Source organism: Chelonoidis abingdonii, chromosome 3 (genome assembly GCF_003597395.2).
Source record: "Chelonoidis abingdonii isolate Lonesome George chromosome 3, CheloAbing_2.0, whole genome shotgun sequence".
Lineage (NCBI taxonomy): Eukaryota > Metazoa > Chordata > Testudines > Testudinidae > Chelonoidis > Chelonoidis abingdonii.
This window is the reverse complement of record NC_133771.1, coordinates 183,063,905-183,084,537: the sequence shown is the minus strand read 5'-3', so window position 1 is coordinate 183,084,537 and position 20,633 is coordinate 183,063,905. Positions and strand designations below refer to the sequence as shown.

The 20,633-nt window shown below is 38.7% G+C and overlaps 1 protein-coding gene across 1 annotated transcript in view; it reads left to right on the top strand.

Moving 5' to 3' along the window:
• SRBD1 (S1 RNA binding domain 1) overlaps positions 1-20,633 on the top strand; it is a 281,147-nt gene that overhangs the window by 34,612 nt on the left and 225,902 nt on the right. Inside the window, exons 10-12 of the mRNA XM_075064368.1 lie at positions 7,754-7,850; positions 11,383-11,518; positions 19,079-19,182. Of these exons, the coding sequence (XP_074920469.1) occupies positions 7,754-7,850; positions 11,383-11,518; positions 19,079-19,182 (337 nt within the window). The remainder of the gene's footprint in view (positions 1-7,753; positions 7,851-11,382; positions 11,519-19,078; positions 19,183-20,633) is intronic.

Below are 20,633 nucleotides of genomic sequence, written 5' to 3'. Positions count from 1 at the left end.
ACTTGGAATGAATAAACCTTTTTCAATATTCTGCTAGAAATAGAGAATCAGAGTTTGCATTTATATTATGCCTTTCATCCTAAAGGACCATGCGGCACTTTACAAACGACATCCAGAAAGGAGTCAGGTATCTGGTGGACAGCCTGCATTCAGTATGAAAGGAGAATAAATTTTGTTTGATCTCACAGGAATGAGCTCCTAGTCATGCAAAAGTGGTCCCATGGGATTCTGGCTTATGGCTTTTAATTTCTCAGCTGGAATTTTTAGAATATTCCTAGTAATATGTTATGTATCAAAAAAACCCAAAAAAGCTTCTGAATTAAAAATATGTTGCTTAGACTGCAAAGTCAAGCATTCAGAAATTATGAAATTATAGAATTTAGGCTGTCTGGAGTCTTCATTCTGCTCGTTTGTGCATATGCATTGTAATATAATTGTTAATTACATGATCACATACAGTTTTTAACACAGGATCCCTTCCTCCAGCAGTGTACCAGCTAGGTGGTGCTCACTCAATGGGTAGCTCTTCAATATCTCTCTTATGCTCACCATCCAATGTGCAGATGTATCCTTTATTTACTGCACCCCATGCAAATTCTGCGCTGGATACGGAATTATTCATTTCCTCACATGCTTTTGTATGGTGCCAGTCACTGTAGTGTCTGAGCACCTCACAAACAAATGAATGTTTAATAGGAAAGACTTGCATCCTTTTTTACAAATGGGAAACTGATGCACATAGATCAAGGGCAAAGTTTACCACTATTTTGATTTGCTCAATAACTTGCTGCTTGTTATGTTAATTTAGATAGAACAAAAGAACCCAAAGAGTCAAAAAGGTGTGTTACCAGGGCACTGAAACAGTCCAACATTAAACAGTTTTAAACAATATTTGGGGTTTTGTATACAGAAACATCAACATGCTTATTACCATGGTAAACACACCATTAAGAATTCTTTTAACCTTTTATTAAAGATACAGAAAAAGAAGGAAAAATGATTAAACCATTTTAAATTTAATGTAGTAAGTAAGGCTTTTATTTGAACAGAATCTCTTATTCCCTTTTGCTTTAGCTGTAGAGAGTCTTTAAAGGAATTCCCCCATGCCCACCCACCCTTGTTTTATTGTCTTCTCAATGGTAATAACTGCTTTTGAAAAGGAGAGAAGAAGTTAGTTGAGATGGGCTGGAGCTATCGATGGTAGTGTTGCTAAAGTCCAGTTCTCTCTTCTAGAAAACAAGACAAACACATACACAAGGGAAAAGAAAAGAACAGCAAAGATGAAAAAATGCAGCTTCTGTCTTGGTGTTGACTTTCACGTGCAACCTCACTGGTGAAAAACATAGGCACCACACATGGTCTTTTCAGTCACACTGCAACCTGGTAAACTTGTACTAGCATTGTTTAGGACTTTGCATTTAGCTGCCTTTCTGGTCACAGGCTTACAGCACTGTTTTAAAATAAACAGTCTTGGCCGGCTAAGTCAGACTACTATTAGAAGGTGAGGCAAAGTACCTGCTTCTCCTCGGCAGGCTCAGTCCTTTTTAGCCTTGGAGACACAGGCTTGGGCAAAGCAAAATCCTTCCAGGTCACACAGGGTCTGGCTGATTCCTCCCTCAGTCAGTCCCTTGTGCTGTGTTTCTCCCCTTCTGGGGACAAAGTGCAGTCTTCCTTGCTGGAAGGGTTCAGAGCCTTGCTGAGCCTAACTTGCTGGCTGCTTCTCTCACTCTCCCCCCTGCTTACATGCCAGGGAGGGTTTAAAAAGGCCTCCAGCAGTTGGGGCCAGCTGAACCTAATTAGTTCCCTGGTAACTCCTTTTGCAGCTGAACCTTATTTCCCCATGGGTCTCCTCAGTGGATAGGGAGAGGCCTTTTAACCCCCCAGGACTAATTACTGCCCCTCCCTTTGTAGCCATTTGTCCTGGGTTTCCCACAAAGGTAAAAGAGGGAGAGGGCAAAAGTGTATGATATGCTGGGGAAGAGTCAACACAGATTTTGTAAAGGGAAGTCATGACTCACCAATCTACTAGAATTCTTTGAGTGAGTCAACAAACCTGTTGACAAGGGTGATCCAGTGGATCTAGTGTACTTGGGCTTTTAAAAAGCCTTTGACAAAATATCTCCTTGAAGGCTCCTAAACAAACTAAGCAGTCAAGAGAGAAGAGGGAAGGACCTCTCGTGAATCAGTAACTAGTTAAAAGACAGGAAACAAAGGTTAGGAATAAATGGTAAGTTTTCAGAAGGGAGAGAGGTAAATAACAGAGTCCTTCTGGTATCTGTACTGGGACCAGTACATAATCATAAATGATCTGGAAAAAGGGTTAAAGAGTGAGGCGGCGAAATTTGCAGATGTTACAAAATTATTCAAGATGTCCAAAGCAGATTACAAAGAGTTAGAACGGGATCTCCCAAAACTAGGTGACTGGATAACAAAATGGCAAATGAAATTCAGTGTTGCCCATTGAAAAACATAATCCCAGCTATACATGCAAAATGATGGGGTCTAAATTAGCTGTTACAATTCAAGAAAGAGATCTTGGAGTCCCCATGGATAGAATAACAGAATATTAGCTGACAGGATATTAGGAACAATTAGGAAATGGATAGATAATAAAACAGGAAATACCATAATGCAACTATATAAATCCATTGTACGCCCATACCTTGAATGCTGCATCCAGTTCTGGTCACCCCATCTCAAAAAAGATATGTTAGAAATGAAAAAGGTACAGGGAACCTTAGACCTTAGTCGATCCTGTGCTTTGCTGCACATTGAGCTACCCACATTTGTCATCTTTGCCTGTAAACCGCCCTTCTCACCAAAACTTCCCATTTCATGTGGAGGTGCTTGATGATGTTCAGAACTCTTTGTTTCCATGTTATTCGCGGTCTTCCTCTCTTCTTGTATTTTCTGGTTTCCATTCAAGGGCAGTATTACTTGGTAAGCGTTCTTTTTCCATTCTCAGCACATGTTCTTTCTTCTTAAGCGCTTTAAACTTCAATTTGATGTTTGCTTTCAGCAAATAGTGATTGCTCCCTATATCTGCTCCTCTGAATGCTCTTGTGTCTAACACTGATATTTTCCACTTGTGACTAACAGAGATATAGTCAATCTCATTTTGTGTATGGCCATGTTTTTTTGTGCTTGTTTTTATGCTGGAAGAAGGAATTGCAGATGCTAAGATTGTTTTTGGCACAAAATTCAAGAAGTCTTTTGCCATTGTCTGTCGTTGCCTCAGTTGTGTGTGAAATGATGATTGTTTCCCAACCTCTTTCATTTCTGATCTGGACATTAAAATCTGCCATAACCAGGACAAGATAGTGGTCTGGTATTTCTTTCACTACATCGTATATAATCTCTCTTTGTCCTCTTCATGTGCATTGTTTGTTGGAGTACATGTCTGTACTATGATGCACTTAATGTGCCGAAAGTGGACTCTAGCTGCTAGTAGCTTATCTGATATTGGCTGCCAATTCATATGTGATTTCTCTGCAGCGCTGTTCATGATGATTCCTACATCTCTCTCATGTTTGGTTCCATCTGAATATAACGTTGTTTTTTCTCCATATGTTATCATACCTTGATCTTTTCTTCTAACTTTACAGAGTCCTAGGATGTCAGTTTTATATCGATCCATTTCTTTGATTACTTGTGCTAATTTTCCTGCACTATTTAGAGTTCGTATATTCCATGTAGCTATGGATGTTCTCTTTTTGGCTTTCACAGTTTGGACCATCGAGTGGGTGACTAGACTACTTGATGGATTTGATCATCCACTATCATATGCACATCTGAATGCTTTCCAGCCTTCTCAGGCCTTGATTTTTGGTTTATGTGAGTAGTCTCTGTAGCTAGACCTCTTTTTTTTTTTTTTTTTTTTTTTTATGTGATGGGAAACTGCCTCATCAACCAAGCCTCCTCCTATTTGATCGGGGCTTGGGACCGGCACTGGTGGAGTTCGTACAAGGAAGGGCAACAAAAATTAAGGGTATGGAACAGCTTAATGTATGAGGAAAGATTAAAGAGATGGGGACTATTCAGCTTGGAAAAGGGACGACTAAAGGGGGAAATGATGGAGGTCTATCAAATCATGAATGGTATAAAGAAAGAGAATAAGGAAGTGTTGTTTACTCCTTCATGTAACACAAGAACCAGGAGTTACCCAATGAAAGGCAGCAGGTTTAAAACAAACAGAAGGAAGTACTTCTTCACACAATGCACAGTCAGCCTGTGGAATTCGTTGCCAGGGGATGTTGTGAAGGCCAACTGGGTTCAAAAAGAATTAGGAAAGTTCCTGGAAGATAGGTCCATCAATGACTATTGTAGCCAAGATGGTCAGGGATGCAACCCCATGCTCTGGTGTCGGAAAGCCTCTGGCTATAGATGCTTGGACTGGATGATGGGATAGATCACTTGATGATTGCCCGGTTCTGTTCATTGCCTTTGAAGCATGTGGCATTGGCCCCTGTTGGAAGACAGGATACTGGGCTAGATGGACCGCTGGTCTGATCCAGTATGTCCATTCTTATGTACTTATGGATGGGAAGGAGAAGAAATAAGGTAGGGAAGGAAATTAACAGATTTGGTGGTGGGGGATGAGAGGTTTCCCTTCTCAGGTGGTGGTTGGGATTTAGTAGAAGTCAATGGAGGTGGTAGTGTCATCTGGGTTCCTCCCTCTGGTCCAGTCTGGTCAGAATATGCCTTCGGATCAGGATGAAGAAGGTACAGAGTCCCTGAAGACAGTGGGGATGGCAACCATGATGGTGAAGCATGCTCCTTCCACTTTTTCAGTCAGCCAGCATCACAGTAGCCTGCTCCCTTGTTGTCTGTCTTTTATTATGTATCCCAAAAAGCAGTGATGTGTGGAACAACTCCTCCTCTTATTACATTGACTACCAATTAGGCTTAATTTCTGAAACACCAATTTTGATTGCTTGATTTCCAGTCTCTCTCTGTTCTTGTTTACCAGGCATGATCTTAGCACAGTCCTTGAATTATATCAGTAGGCCCTTTTGTTTGGACTAATTTGGTCTGTGTCTTCCTTCTGCACCTTTTCCTGTTGACTTTGATTGTTCTAGTTATTTATTTTATGTATTTTTCTCACTTTTCACAGCTGACCTTACAATTATGGTAAATTTGTAGGCCCAGTTATTCCAACTTTCTCGATTTGAGAAACCTACGTTTTTCAGAGTATGAAGCATTTGTATAGCTTTCTGTATGTTCAGAGCCTTGTACAGATGTTAAGAGATTGAATACCTATTTTACATGTGAAGAAACCTAGGGCTTGTCTACACTACTGGCTGGATTCAGGGGCAGCGATTGATCCAGAGGGGGTTGATTTATCATGTCTAGTATAGACGGGAGAGCATCTTCCGTTGACACTGCGGTAAGTAGATCTAAGTACGTTGACTTCAGCTATGTTATTCCTGCCCCTTCTTCCCCCCCGCCCCCAGTAGTGTAGACCAGCCCTGAAACAGATTTGCGCAAGGCTACACGTTATCCCTGGAGAGCCAGGATTAGAAGGTGGAATCTTCTGGTTCCTCCGGCCACACTGCCTTACTGGCAGAGATGCTGAGCACTCATAGCTTCTGCTGTCTGCAGGACTGCAAGTGCCCATCACTTCTTAAAATGAGACCTCATGTCAAATTGGACATTCAAAAAATGAAGGACATACAATTGTTGGCTCTGGGCAAAATTTTGGTGTAGTAAACTTGACCAGTATTGTATAGAAAATTTGACAGAGCCAGGGATGAAACAGAGTTCCCCTGCTCATGTGGACCTCCTTAAACCAGAAGACAAATCATGCCTCAGTCTTCATATGCCTTTCACTTCTCATTCGCTAAGCACCTGAGGCAGGGATTCTATAGGAAAAAGTAGCATTCGATCATATTATTAAAGGCTAGGTCATAGTGCATATGCGCGAGTGCATAGAATTAAGATTGCTTTGGCAGCCTTAGTTCTGGTATTTACTAATTTGGAGTGCTTGACCCTAACATTCTTTGAAGGTTTTTTCTGCGTAACTTTTTATTTTAAAAGGAAAAAAAAGCAAGAACAAATTCTATAATGTGGAACGTGGTGCCTCATCCCGTGCGCCAGCAGCAGAGTTTGAATCCTAAAATTTTGGCACTGCAGCACAGATGTCTAGCATTTGAAGTAAAAGGTTACCTATAATAACTTGGTTGCAGGATTAGACTGTTACCTTTGTGGAGGGTGTAACACTCTGGAACAGTGCTTTATGTATATGTAAATAGTCTGTTTTACAATCAGCAGACTGAAGCACGTAGATTTGGCAGATTCTTTTGAGAAGTAGTGCAGCTAAATGGTGTTAAACTTGAGTGTGCAGATATGAGTTTATACTTGGCTTGATTGCTCTCAGTGGGATATGAAGCCTTGCAGAGTTGTGAGGGACACAATTGGTTTAACAAGTGAGTCCAGAATTCATGAAGTATATCAGAAGCAGGAAATCTGCAAAACAATTGGTGGGTCTGTTGGATTATCAGGGGTTAAAAGGAGCAGTTAAGGAAGATAAAGACATTGCTGAGATGTGAAATTATTTCTTTACATCATTCTTTACCTCTGAGATGTTGAGGGGATTTCTAACCTGGACGTGCTCCTTTCTGGTAATAAAGAGGAGGTACTCTGAGTCTGAGGTGTCAGAAAAAGAGGCTTAGGAGCAAACTAATAATTTACAAAGCAAATTAGTCACCAGGTCAGAAGGTACATCTAAGACAGTGGCTCTGAAACCATTTTACTGGTGACCCTTTTCACACAGCAAGCCTCTGAGTGTGACACCCCCCCTTATAAATTAAAAATGCTTTTTAATATATTTAACACTGTTATAAATGATGGAGGCAAAGCGGGATTTGGGGTGGAGGTTGACAGTTTGCGACCCCCCATATAATAACCTCATGATGCCCTGAGGGGTCCTGATCCCCCATTTGAGAACCCCTGCTCTAAGAGTTCTGAAGAAGGTGAATGAAATGGCTCAGCTACTAACAAAAATATTGCAATCTCTCATTTAAAAACAGCCAATGTTCCACATTGAGCGGTATAGCAAACATTTTTGTACCTATACTTTGAAAAAAAGGCTATAGGAGTAATCCTTGGAATAACAGACCCTCTAAGAGTTACAGCTGTGCTGAGCAAAATGGTTGAAATAATTAAAAAAGAACAAAAAGCATCTGAAGATCAGGCAGCCTCAGTACAGGGATCACAATGTGCTCCCCCCGTAATACTGAAGTTTATAGCATTTTATGGAAAGGTACTCAGGATTGCAACAATGTAGTATGCTTAAAAAAGTGACATACATGGTAGGTAGTGGGAGCGTGTGATCCTCTGTTTTGCTTACTTATCTTGGGTGAACTCTCTTAATCTGTGTCCAAATATCTAACTTTATTATTTTTATTATTTCTAATGTATAATAAATATGACGCCCATGCAAGTACTTTTAGAATAAAGTACAGATGTTTGATACCAATCTCTCAATTAACGTTGCTTTGATTTACAGTAACATAATTAATAATCTATACTTGTAGAATCTGATATTAATTTTAGATGGTTTGGAAGGGAAGGCCAGATGCTATTCGCTAATTTCATCAATTTTGTTTCTTTATTGCAACATTCCAGATTATTCCAGTAGCTCGTATTTATATCCTTTCCATTTGTATGTATTTAGGGATATGTTTTATTACTGATGTTGTTATTGCTGGTTTTTAGCTTCTTTATAATAATTAGCAGTATGTTTTCATTTAAGGACTTACAACCATTCAGGAAGTAGAGGCTGGAGTACAACACATCCTTGCTGACATGTTTGCTAAAGATAAGGATACACTGGATTTCATTAGGACACTGTAAGTTTCAAAGTTTCATAGTCATTCACTTATTTTGCAGGTTACATGGCCAAATTCTGTCTTTTTGTGTTTGGCAGAGAACTTGCCCCACACAAATGCTGGGAAAGAAGTATTATTGGCTATCGCTCTCTCTGCATACACACAATCCTTAGTCCTGTGCCTGGCAAATTTATTCAAGACCAGAATAGGAGAAATCTGTTGTGATCAGGACAGGATATTTAATCCCTCAAAGCTTGGATTTAGAATGTCTCTCAGCAGCTTCATTCACGATAGCTCCGTGAATTGTTCTCCCTCAGAGTTTTAGGGGGATTGAAAATCTGAAGGAAAATTTTCCATCCCTTGCGGCTTCCTCACACTTCAGCTTTTCAAGTACTTACCAGTAAGTTGTGTGCATACAGATTAGGCCCTCAGGGCCAACCTGAGACCTAATGTCTCACTTCACTCGCACCCACTTAGGCCAGGGCTGGATGCAGCCTATAAAGGTTAATGGCTCATTTTCTGTGGTTTAATTCTTAAAGCATAGAATCGGTATAATTAAAACAGTGTGAAGATAATAGTCTCCTGCTTTAATATAAATGCCAAAACAAATCAGAGAGATTTATTTTCAAAGCAGGAGACATTGATCTTTGACTGCATTTGAATAGAATGAGTTTATTTTTGTTATGCTAAATACTGATTTAGATTTAATTGCTTCATCTGATGAATTGATGCAGTAGAGTGACAGTTGCTCTTGCTGCATTGTTATTAGTGCAACTGTTATCTATATGGAGCAATTTCTCCAGAAAAAGTAATTTTTTTAGCATTATGAATTGAGTAGGATCTGATTGGCTGATATTATAGATGGGGCCATACCAAATTCATCGCCGTGAAAAACATGTCTTGGACCGTGAAATCTGGTCTCCCGGGTGATATCTGATCTTTTGTGTACTTTTACCCTATACAGATTTCACTGGGAATACCAACGTTTCTCAAATGGGGGGTCTCAACCCAAAAGGGGATGGGGGGGTGTCACAAAGTTATTCATAGATTCATAGACTCTAGGACTGGAAGGGACCTCGAGAGGTCATAGAGTCCAGTCCCCTGCCTTCATGGGAGAACCATATACTGTCTAGACATTTATCTAACCTACTCTTAAGTATCTCCAGAGATGGAGATTCCACAACCTCCCGAGGCAATTTATTCCAGTGTTTAACTACCCTGACAGTTAGGAACTTTTTCCTAATGTCCAACCTAAATCTCCCTTGCTGCAGTTTAAGCCCATTGCTTCTTGTTCTATCATTAGAGGCTAAGGTGAACAAGTTTTCTCCCTCCTCCTGATGACACCCTTTTAGATACCTGAAAACTGCTATCATGTCCCCTCTCAGTCTTCTCTTTTCCAAGGGGGTCACAATATTGCCATCCTTAATTCTGTGCTGCCTTCAGAGTTGGGTGGCCAGAGAACAGCAGCTGCTGGCCAGGCACCGAGCTCTGAAGGCAGTGCCCTGTCAGCAGCAGTGCAGAGGTGAGGGTGGCAATACCATACCATGCCACTGTTACTTCTGTGCTGCTGCCTTCAGAGCCGGGCATCATTTTGAGGACTGCTTTGCATGAGAGAGATGCTTTTGTGGGTTAGCCACCCCTGTTCTTTTACTATTTTCTTCTCAAAATAATTAATTCTGCAGATAACCAGAAAATGCTTAATGGAACATTGATGTCCTACACGCTCATTTTTTGAGAAACGCTGTTCTGTTGTATCAGTCTAAACTACAAATTAAGAATTGTTGCCGTGGAACATTTTCTTTTTTTTTTAAAGGATATCCTAAAATTTAGCTGTCTATAATAAAGTCATAGTAGGATATGCCAAGAAGCAAGTGGCTATTGAGTTTGGCTAAATGTTAAAGTGAAATTTAGAGAGACAAGGTGGGTGAGGTTATATCTTTTACTGGACCATCTTCTCTCTAATATACTGGGACCAACACAGCTATAACAGTACTGCATACAAAATGAAATGTAGGCATTTGCTAAACACGTTATATCTTTGCAGCGTTCTGCAACCTCATGAACTCTATTTGTATAAAATGACAGGAGAAATAAACATATTTGAAAGCTTTTTCCTTTTGTATTTTAACTTTATAATAACATTATGTGCAATGAGGTTAGAATGAATAATTGATTTAGGACTGGGTTAAAACAAATACTTGTTTAAAGGAGTGGTCTGTGTTGAAAAGAGGAGTTATAAGTTAACACACAATGTTAACAGGATCCTTTTTTGCATGGTAAATTAGAATGACATTTAAAAAAAAAACAGTTTCATTTGACATGGTTACACCAATCGTGGACAGGTTATAGCTTTCATAAACTGGTTTTTAAAATATTTTAAAACTAGAGTTTGGCTAGTAATCATTAAAGACTAAGGGTAACATTTTCAAAAGCACCTAATTGACTTTCAGGGAGACTTAGGCTCCCAAGTGCCTAATGGCTTGCCTACTTGGGGGGAAATTATCCAGCATAGCCATTCCAGAATAGCTACTCCAGTGTAATTTAGCTACTGGATATAACTCCTTGGTGTAAACACTCTCTTCTGGCATATTTTAGATACCTTGTTCACATGAGGAGCTATTCCAAAATAGCTGTTCTGGTCAGTTTTCCCCATGTACAGAAGCCCACTTTTGAAAAAGAGATTTAGGTTCCCAAGTGTGCTAGGTGCTTTTGAAAATGTTATCCTAGGTTACTAACCTAGGTTACTTAGTATTGTGAGGATGAGAGTGAGAAGCACCTGAATAAATGTTGCTCTTTTCTCTCCCTCACTTTCCAAGAAACTGAACTAGTCCTTCTGCAGTTTTCTAGACTGTCATGCTCCCCATCCACCTATTGGTTTCTTTGGTCTGGAGCCACAATTTTTGTTTCACCTTTTGTCATTATTCTCAGCTGGCCGCTCATCGGATCAGGCCGGTGTTAGGATCCAGTAGCCACAGAAGTATAGTTACTCCATCAGACAAGTGTGGGGGACACAGCCAGGGGGTTGGCAGGACTGTGTCCATCTGGACTTCCAGATAGTCTCTCTGCCCTAGCCATAGACCAGTTCTTCTCCTTTCACGCAGCACCTTATATGGGCCTTCCCAAACCTCCAAAAATGGCTAGTCTCCAGGTTTAAAAAACCTTTGGGCCATTTAGTTTCATATGAGTTAAAACTTACTTCTCATCCACAGTACTATCATCCCTTGGCTAGTGAAAACCCCCAAACTTCAGTGTAAAAGGAGCCTTTGGGCTCCTCACTTAGATCACTCTTGAGAAGGATAAGGCTCAGCTTTTCTGAGCTCTGCTTGAAATACTTTTGCTGTCGATATATTAACTATGTCTTATGATTTCATTCGTGTCCCTAAGACATGTTATGCAATTCCCTTATGATGATTGGCATAAAATGCAATTGAACACAATAGTATCAGCTTCATATTTATTTCTGTAGGATTTTATGTTTTAACACAAACTCCAGTTACACTATTAAAGGCTTCATGTCATATCACCCAATTAACTTACTCTTCTTTGTATTTAGATGTCAGCAAAGGTACATATGTATCCAGTCAGCCTTGGCAAAAGTGTCATCAAAAAATGTAAATGAGAAAGATGTTAACAAATTCCAACTGTACCAGAATTTTTCTTGCAATATTAAGAACATTCAGCATCACCAGGTACACATTATGAATATGCTATTGATTTTCTTTATAATGGTAACTGACAGCATGTACACATCTCCTAGAAAAAAAAGGTGTCATAAGTATTTCCTTTAAAAATTGAGTTTACCCATTTTTTTTTTTTTCACCATTCAGTCACCTGAGGTAACGAAAGACACTGGTTTCTTGGAAAAGTAACTTGGAAGGTTAAAACACTTGTTAAAAAATTGAAGTGGGAATTGAGTACTTAGGCATGTTTATGTCTAATTAAAGTGTCTAATTAATCAAATGTATTTAAAGAGTCAATAGCAGAGTGTTCGATACCAATGAGATCCATTTGCTGAAGGAGAATAGGGCACGTGCTCTGTTTTTCCAAGGCAATAAGCAGGTACCAAGCATTTGGAGGAAAAAGGAGAAGGTTAAGTAGTTTATCCTGACAAGGATAAGAATATAGGTTACTTTATTCAATGCGTTTTTCTTGGTAGTTCTTTGGTCATGTCTTCTTCTGTTGTTTGCTTCAACACTGAGTGGCTCAGAGACCATCCACATGGGCAAAGAGTGCTTTGAGCCACTCGGCATTGAACCTGTCAGTTGAAATTGGTGCAAAGCAGCAAGAAAAGGTTAGATAATTGTAGTTAAAGGTGACCTGCCAATATAGTACTTTACTTTTTTTTTTTTTTAGTTCAGCAACTTCACTTGTGCTGAATGCTTCAAATAAGAAGGTTAAGGGAAACATTCAGCATATAACATACTGAAGACATAGGTAGTATTTTTCCTATTTGGCAGGTGATCAGTCTTCTGATCTGTGAGGTCTTTCTGATAGTCTTAAATGATAACTATAGAGCTGTAGGCCTTCAAAAGGGATTATGGAAAGAACGATTTCTGCACTGGAGAGGAACTTTTTCCATTGATATGCAATGTCTTACATCCCAATCAGTACACATGCTGCTCCAAATTGCTTAATCTTAGAAACAGAGGTGCACACTTCGTGTATTGCTCTGAATATTCTAAATGTAGAGAATTCTGCCCTGATGGGCTGACAGGCAATGTGTGTACCTTCTGGACACTGTTCTATTATTTAAATGAAGAACCTTCATTAATCCACAAGAAGTGTCTAGATTTGTAGGTGGCTGTTTTCTGCTTCTGCTCTTGTACAACATTACTTTATTTCTGTGACACTGTCTTCATTGGCTTGTCCTGTTGCCATTTTAAAAAGCCATGTGAAGTTTTGCCTGTTAAAGTTAATTTTGACTTTTGTTTTGAATTCTCCTGAGTGTTTTAAAGTGGATTTGTTATGCTGAACACTTGCCATAGAGGTACTGAGGTATGAAATTAGTTCACGTGTAATACTACAAAGATTACATTATTTCTAGCAATCTGGGTATTGGGGAAAGGATGAAATTATTACTAATAGTTTTAATATCGAACCTTTGTTGTAAATGTGTAAGAGGTCCCTGCTATGCTCTTTTTATTAAGTGTCAATGTTTATAGCATTTTATCATATTTTTACAGTAATTGGTCTGTAGAGGTTTACGTTAATGAAGTCTGAAGAGCTCAATTAGCTCAAGCTTAGACTATCATTTTTAAAGTATTTCTTTTAAATCATTTATATTTTATCATAAAATACTGTGGTGTGACAAGTTTGTAGATCCCTACCGGAGATTGTTTTTCATTTGAAAAAAGACAACTTCAACTATTGCAGACTAATCAGTTTCTCCATTACTGAAGTGGCAGCAAAAATAGATTGCTGTTAGAATGCGTGATAAAGATATAAGATCACACAATGTGTCCTAACATGGCTCACTGAGTTATTGAGAATAAATCAACAACATCTATTCACGTTTCACCACGTTGAAATCATGCAAATTAGAGAGAGAAAAACCCTGTCACCTTTTTTCAACTAGCCCCACTTCAGGATTATTTCCGTAACACGTTTTCTGTTGCTTTGTCTTAATCTTATTTTAAATGCCACAAGTGATGTATAGTCTTCATCACTGTTTTGTAGAACACTAAAATTAACAGTGCATGTGCAGTATCAGTTAAAGAATCCGTTCCTGTAACTTGGAAGGTTTAGAAACTGATGCCCTCTGGTGACTCAGCATAGAGGAGACAAAGAGCGTGTTTTGTTTGCACAGTACGTGATTTCAGAATGCATAGTTGCTAACCATTACTTTCTCAGTGTCTGGAGTCTTTTTTTCTGAGAGCAGTATTATATTAGAATCATGAGTCAGGCCCCCCAGAATCATGAGATTGGCTTGAAAACCTCATTAAAATCCTGAAAATCAGGGTAATTAAATACATTTGAGTGCTTCTTACTTCCCTTCTGGTTTTTGACCCACATTTGCAAGCTTTTCTCTATAAAAACGAAGGCTCCAAATTTACTTTAAAAAAGTGAAAATGAAATTTGTATGAATGGTTTTTAAAATATTCTCCAATAATGTTATAAATGTGAAAATTGTGCTAGGGCCCGAGAACCAGAACACTTAATAGCTGAATATTTTTTTAAAAAGTGACTGGCCAGTTTACTTTCATCCTCCAAACTGAGTGAAGAGGGAAAAATAAATTAAAAATCATAAATGGTGAAAAGGCAAATTTAAACTTTTAAACAGTTCTTGCAGCTTCAGTTTTTTTAAAATGCACATTTTATGTTATGTTCCTTTTGAAAAGTAGAAGAATCTCTTGGGAAATTGTCCAGGATTCTGTTTCTCTTCCCCTTTTGAAGATTAAACAAGTGCAAAACAAAACAACAACAAAGGAATGTGCCTCTATTGCTTTTGCCAGACCAGGAGCTTTATTCTTTCTTGATCAGCCTATAAACTTTTCTTCAGTCCCCATCAACAGTGAATCCATCACCAACTTCCTTTGTTTCATCATTAGCTTATGTCCTCACTGACCTTACTTTTGTTGCCTTCTTGCCAACTCTACTCTAACTACTGAATGTTTGTCTGTCATACTTGAAAAGTGTGTTGTTTGCATTGTGGTAGTGCCTAAGAGCCCAGCTAGGGTTAGGTCCCATTGTGCTAGGCACTGTACAAACATAATTAAGCAACAGGCTGTGACGTCACACTGTGGAGTTTACAATCTAGATCTCCTGTTTTTAAAAATACAAAATACTTCTCTCTTGCCATACTCTCTTCCTAATTTCAGAACACCTTTTATCTTTCTAGCCTTGCTTGCTAGGGGGAAAAATAAAACCTTTTGTTTTTTATATTTTCACCTAGTATTTTATTTCTCTTTCAACTTGGCCCTCGGTTTCTGAAAATCTTAGTCCTTCCCCACCCTGAATTTCTTTCCTACCCAGTCCTTGCAACCCTGAAAGCTATGTGGTCACACTTTCACTTGCAGTGCTCTGGATTAGAACTCTCCTTCCCTCCTAAATAATGCAAGTCACTTCCTCTTTAAGTAATGTCTTTTCTCCTGTACCTGTTATGACTTTCAGTAAAGAATGTTGTGATCTTCCATATTAAGGAGGCCATATAAAATATGCACTGAAGAGAGAAGAGGGGATAGATAAACTCATTCAAAGAAATCCTCTTTTTCAGTCCATTGTTTTTTAAGAAGCATGTCTGTAAGTGATGTGGAGAACTTGGAAACTTTAGGAAGAATCTGTGAAATTTAAAAAAAAGAAAAAGAAAAAAAGATTCCCTACATAAAAATTACACTGAGAATGCTAGAGCATTCAAGTTAGGCAGTACTCAGAGTTAAAGTTCTATGAACAACCTTAATTATGCCATTCAGAATCATGTATCTAATAAAATCATGTATATAAAAGTACAGAATAAGTTGCTATTCTAGATTTGTAGTGTGAGTAACAACAGAACAGTAAAAGCTGTGTTATTTGGTACTTTACCAGCCAGAAAGCTCTATAAACCAGCATTTCTGATCTTCATTGAAAGTCTGGTTTATAGTCTAGTTGGCATGGGCCTGGCAGGCTCCCTACCTGGCTCTGCATGGCTTCCCGGAAGCGGCAACATGTCCCTGCTGCTCCTATGTGGAAGAACAGCCACCAGGGCTTTGGAGTCTGGGAGGGGGTGCGGGGCTGGAGTTTGGGACATGGGAGGGGGTGCTGGATCTGGGTGGCACGCACCTCTGGCAGCTCCCTGCAAGCAGCAACCTGTCCCTGCTGCTCCTAGTTGCAGACGTGGCTAGGCAGCTCTGCACGCTGCCCGTGCCTGCTCTGAGTGCTAGCTCCACACTCCCATTGGCTGTGAACTGCAGCCAATGGGAGCTGCGGGCGCAGCACCTGTGGGTGGAGGCAGTGCGCAGAGCCACTTAGCCATGCCTCTGCCTAGGAGCAGCAGGGACAGATTGCTGCTTGTGGGGAGCCACCGAGGTGAATGCCACCCAGATCCGGCACCCTGCATCCACTCCCATGCCCTAGCCCTAGCCCCAGCCCTAGCCCCCTATCCCGAGTCCCCTCCCACACCAAAACTCCCTCCCAGAGTCAGCACTCTGCACCCCATCCTGTGCCCCAATACCCAGCCCCACACCCCGTCCTGTGCCCAAACTCCCTCCCCTCTTGGTTAGCTGGAATTTTCACTTATTGGCACACCCCCGCCACCCCCATTGTCCCAGCATGCTGGATAAAAAAGCTTTTACTGTACTAGTGAAAACTTTAATTGCATGTAAAGAAGGATATGAACTGAACTGGATGGAGAAACAAAGATAATTCCTGGTTGCTGAATTAAAAAAAATATATTAAAATATAGGTCTTGAAAAATAACGACGCAATGTCAGCTTCGTTGTATGTGTAGCTTTACCTTTCCTGAAGGTGCCGCCTGTCTGGAAGATTTTGCTGTACATTAAAGATAGTAGTTATGCACCCTTTTTCTCTAAGAGTATGTCTGTCTACACAACAACTAGATACCCGTGGCTGGTCTGTGCCTGTTGACTCGAGCTCACAGGGTTTGAGTTGCGGAACTGTTTCATTGCAGTGTAGACTTCTGGACTCGAGCTGGAGCCTGAGCTCTGGGACTCGCCCACCTCGCACGGTCCTGGTCCTGGGCTTGAGCCCAGAAGTCTACACAGCAATGAAACAACCATAAGCCTGAGTTCCCTGGCATGGGCCAAATGCAGGTGTCTAGTTGCTGTGTAGACATACCCTAAGAGGAAAGAGGTCAACATATCCTGCCCTTCTTCTAGGGGGGAGAGTGATATGTAAAATACCATGTTTTAGGCATAATAACTTCAATACCAATTTAAAAGTGTGATTCAAAAGTAGGGTGACCAGATATCCCATTTTTATAGGGACAGTCCTGTTTTTTGGGACTTTTTCTTATATAGGAGCCTATTACCTCTCACCCCCATCCCGTTTTTTCACAGTTGCTATCTAGTCACTCTATTCAAAAGAGATAATTAAAGTTACTGAAAGATATAAATGTAATATATTAATTCAAGACTGTTGCTGCTTATTTTAAGGCTCTGATAAATATGTAATCAAAAAGTTCTGTGAAATGATACACAAGATGTTATGTATTCAATAGCTAGAACTAAGTCTGATGTATCTCTTTGTGTCACTGGATTAAATCCCTGCTCCTGTTTTGTTTTTAAAAGTTATTTTATTCATTATTCATTATAGTGTAACTCCTATCCATTGGATCCATTCCAGTCTGTTAATACAGACACAATTGAGAGCTGGAGAAAAATGTATGGTAGCTTATGTCCATTGTGGCTGTTCGTGGAATCTGCTGCCAAAAGTGAATACTGTACATGACATGGGGAAATTGGCTAACTGCTTGCCATATTTAATTGAGGCCCTTTTCAATTTATATTTTTTTCTGTAGACACTCATCATTTAGAACAGACTAAACCGAGTGTTGAATTTTAAGGTTGGTGAAAACATTTGCTAGTGAGAGAGAACTCTTTTCACTAAGTTCCAACTCAGAGCATTTTTACTGCCTAGTTATAAGCCCTTGTAAATAAAGTATTTTAATTAAACACTGACGCTTAATAATAATGTTGTGAATAATGACACTATAATTCTATATCAGATACGTTGTTTGTCCTGAACATCATTTTGATTTCATTTTAGCTTGACATTAACTTTGTCTTTTTAAATATATAAAAAAATGGAATGAACATGAAAGTATTTGATTTGTTAAAAATGTCTCTCTGATCTCTGCATGAAAACGTTTGCTTTGGCAGTCAAGGTACCCGATGCTATAATATTTCACATGCAATTTTTATTATTAGCTTTGTTGTTCAATGATATGTCAGGCCTGGTATGTCACAAGCACAGTAAAGCTGAGGAATATAAATTGGTACTATGTCCTGGAGTCATTTTAAACCATTGTATTTAACATATGTGACATGTCTGAGTTAGCTAGTGATTGAATTAATTTCATGATTGACACAGAATGCTCTGTTGTGACAGTATTTGTGGCTTGTAATATACAGCAACATGTGCAGCAATACAGGAATGTCAACTTTTAACAGCTTTTTTTAATGGAATCTCCACGTCTAATGTTTAAAGAATGTGTGTGTTGGTGGAGCTTAACTTAGAGGAAAAAAAGGAAATAAAACTGAAATATAAAAACCAGTGTTCTCTGCTGTGCTGTTGCATGCAAATTACGTGCTTTACATTTGTTACATTCCTTATTCTGAGATTGCATTGTCTATAAGATACCAATATAGGGCTTGATCTAAATAGAAAAGGATCCCGTTGACTTAAATGGGATTTAGCCTAGGTTCATAGTGACAAACTTCCAGTAATTGCCTCTTGAATTGTGACCTCAGATTTGCATCTTAGTCACAGATGACCATAAAAAACCCAAAACGTGTATTGAAATAGATTTTTTTCTTTCCAGACCTGCTAGTTCATTAGTGTAAGTCCTGCACTTGTGCACAGATTCTTTCTCCTGTGAGCATAGATGATTGTGTCATCAGTATGTGCAGTGATTTAAAGGCTGGTATATTTATACTAATTTGAAAATGGGGTCCAAAATGTTTTAAGGTTTCCTAGGGGTGAGTAATGAAAAGTTCAACTTTTACAAATTAAACTGATTATCTTTCTTGTCACACATTCTGCTACAAACTGACTGATTTTAATATGTGTTGTTGTCAGTACAAATAAGGAAACCAGGAGCATAAATGTAGCTCTATCTCTTCTGTAGTCTCCTGTTTTGCTTTGAATCACTTTCTATTTTGTTTAGTGAAAGTCTGAACTGTGGTTGTACAAGGACAACACCTCAGTGGATCAATCAATGAATTAACAACTGGCTATTTTCCTATTTTGTTTTAAATATATATAAATATATATATTGTGTTTCTCTCTATATAATATATGTATACATACATGTACATATGTATATATATAAAAGAAACTAGATTCTCAAAATGAAATTGGGATTCTTTACTCTGGGGAAACAATATACTGTATTCTGCTATGATGTGATTTTATCTAAGTTACATTTTGGATGTTATCTGTACAAACCAGTACTTTGTGAACTGTTTTACTATATAGGCAGCATGACTTGCTCCAGAATGTCAAGCAAATGTGTATACAAATGTTGACTTGATAAGTTTATCTTTTGGGTATTTTGTGTGTCATCTGTCTTTGCCATTTATGTTTGCACTCAGATTCTGGCCATTAACCGAGGGGAAAATCTGAAGATCCTGACAGTGAAGGTCAATGTTCCTGACGGGGTGAAGAATGAATTCTGTAGGTGGTGTGTCAATGAAAGGTCTGTGTGTGTGTGTATATATATATATGTATATATATTCTTACTGAAATCATATTTTTCTATAAACAGCTACATACTAAAATGCACCTCACATGTCTTGTTACATTAAGAAAATAGTTTAAACAAATTTTTAACTTATTAGATGAGTTTAAATTTGTGAACAGCTAGATTTCATTCTGTATTTTCTCCTACTGCAGGCTTATTATTATTTTGAGGAGGAAGAGGTGGATGGTTTTGGCTGTATCTTGAGAATTATGGCAACATTCTTTAAGCCTAAAATTCTAAAATATTTGAAGGTTTATTTTGTAATGCATTTTGAAATTTTTACAGTATGCCCTTTGTACAGGGACATGTGGTAGAAGAACATTTAGGATAAAATATTAGTATGTTTTGAAGCTCTGAAACATCTGGCACCAGCCACTATCAAAAGACACTATATAGGTTTCGATAGACTATTGGTCTGACCTACTATGGCTTTTCTTAGTTACATTAATATATATTGACTATACTGTCTAAAATAGTCTATCTGCATTGATTAAAACCTTGTGCCAAAAATATGAAAAAACATTCTTATTTCTAAAGAAAAGTACACTTTTTAAAATAAAGAAGGTGTGACTACTTTCAAGGCACTGTATAATTTGATACTTTGGAATGCATTCTGTATACTTTCAGGAATGTCATTTATTGATATTATTTCTTAAAAATTATTTTTAATTACCCCAAACACTAAATATGATCTGTTTCCCCATAATTCCCATCACAGATGTCCTGACAACTGACTATGCTGTTTATGTAGGCTAGTGGTTAAAGCAGAGAATTGGGAGTCTGGACTCAGGTTCTATTTCCATTTCTTACTGAGTCTCTGTATGACTTCAGACATCTTACTTTATTAAGATAACTTGTCTGTTGTGAGGCTTGTTTAACGTTTGCCAAATGTTCTGAGAATCTGTGTTGAAAGATGTGCTCTAAGTCCTAGTTATAGTAATATTTTCTCCTGTGCTTTGCTATTTCTAGGTCTTGGTCCCTTCCCTTCCCAGCTTCCTTCCCTTCAGTGTCAACTGCAGCCCAGCCATCTGCTTTGCAAAATAATATTCTCCTGACCTTATTTGTTTATCTTGCTTGCATACACAAAATATCTGGGCTGGGGTTTTCCAAGGATCGAAAGAGTGTTAGGCACCCAATTTCCGTTGCGAAGGATCCTTGGAAATCCTGATCTTGATGTGTAAAATTTAGGTAATGTGAAATAGTGCACAGATAGGAAGAAAGACCTTGCTAATGGCTGAATACATAAAGAGGATAACATACTATGATATGAAATTTTAAATTATACACCACAGAAAGTGTGTGAGTGATTAAAAGTGGTTTGCTCTGGTAGTATAGTGTTTCTTAATGGTAAGGTCCTTGGGCTTTTCAGAGCTGTCATGATTCTTGATCACAATTAAAAATCCATT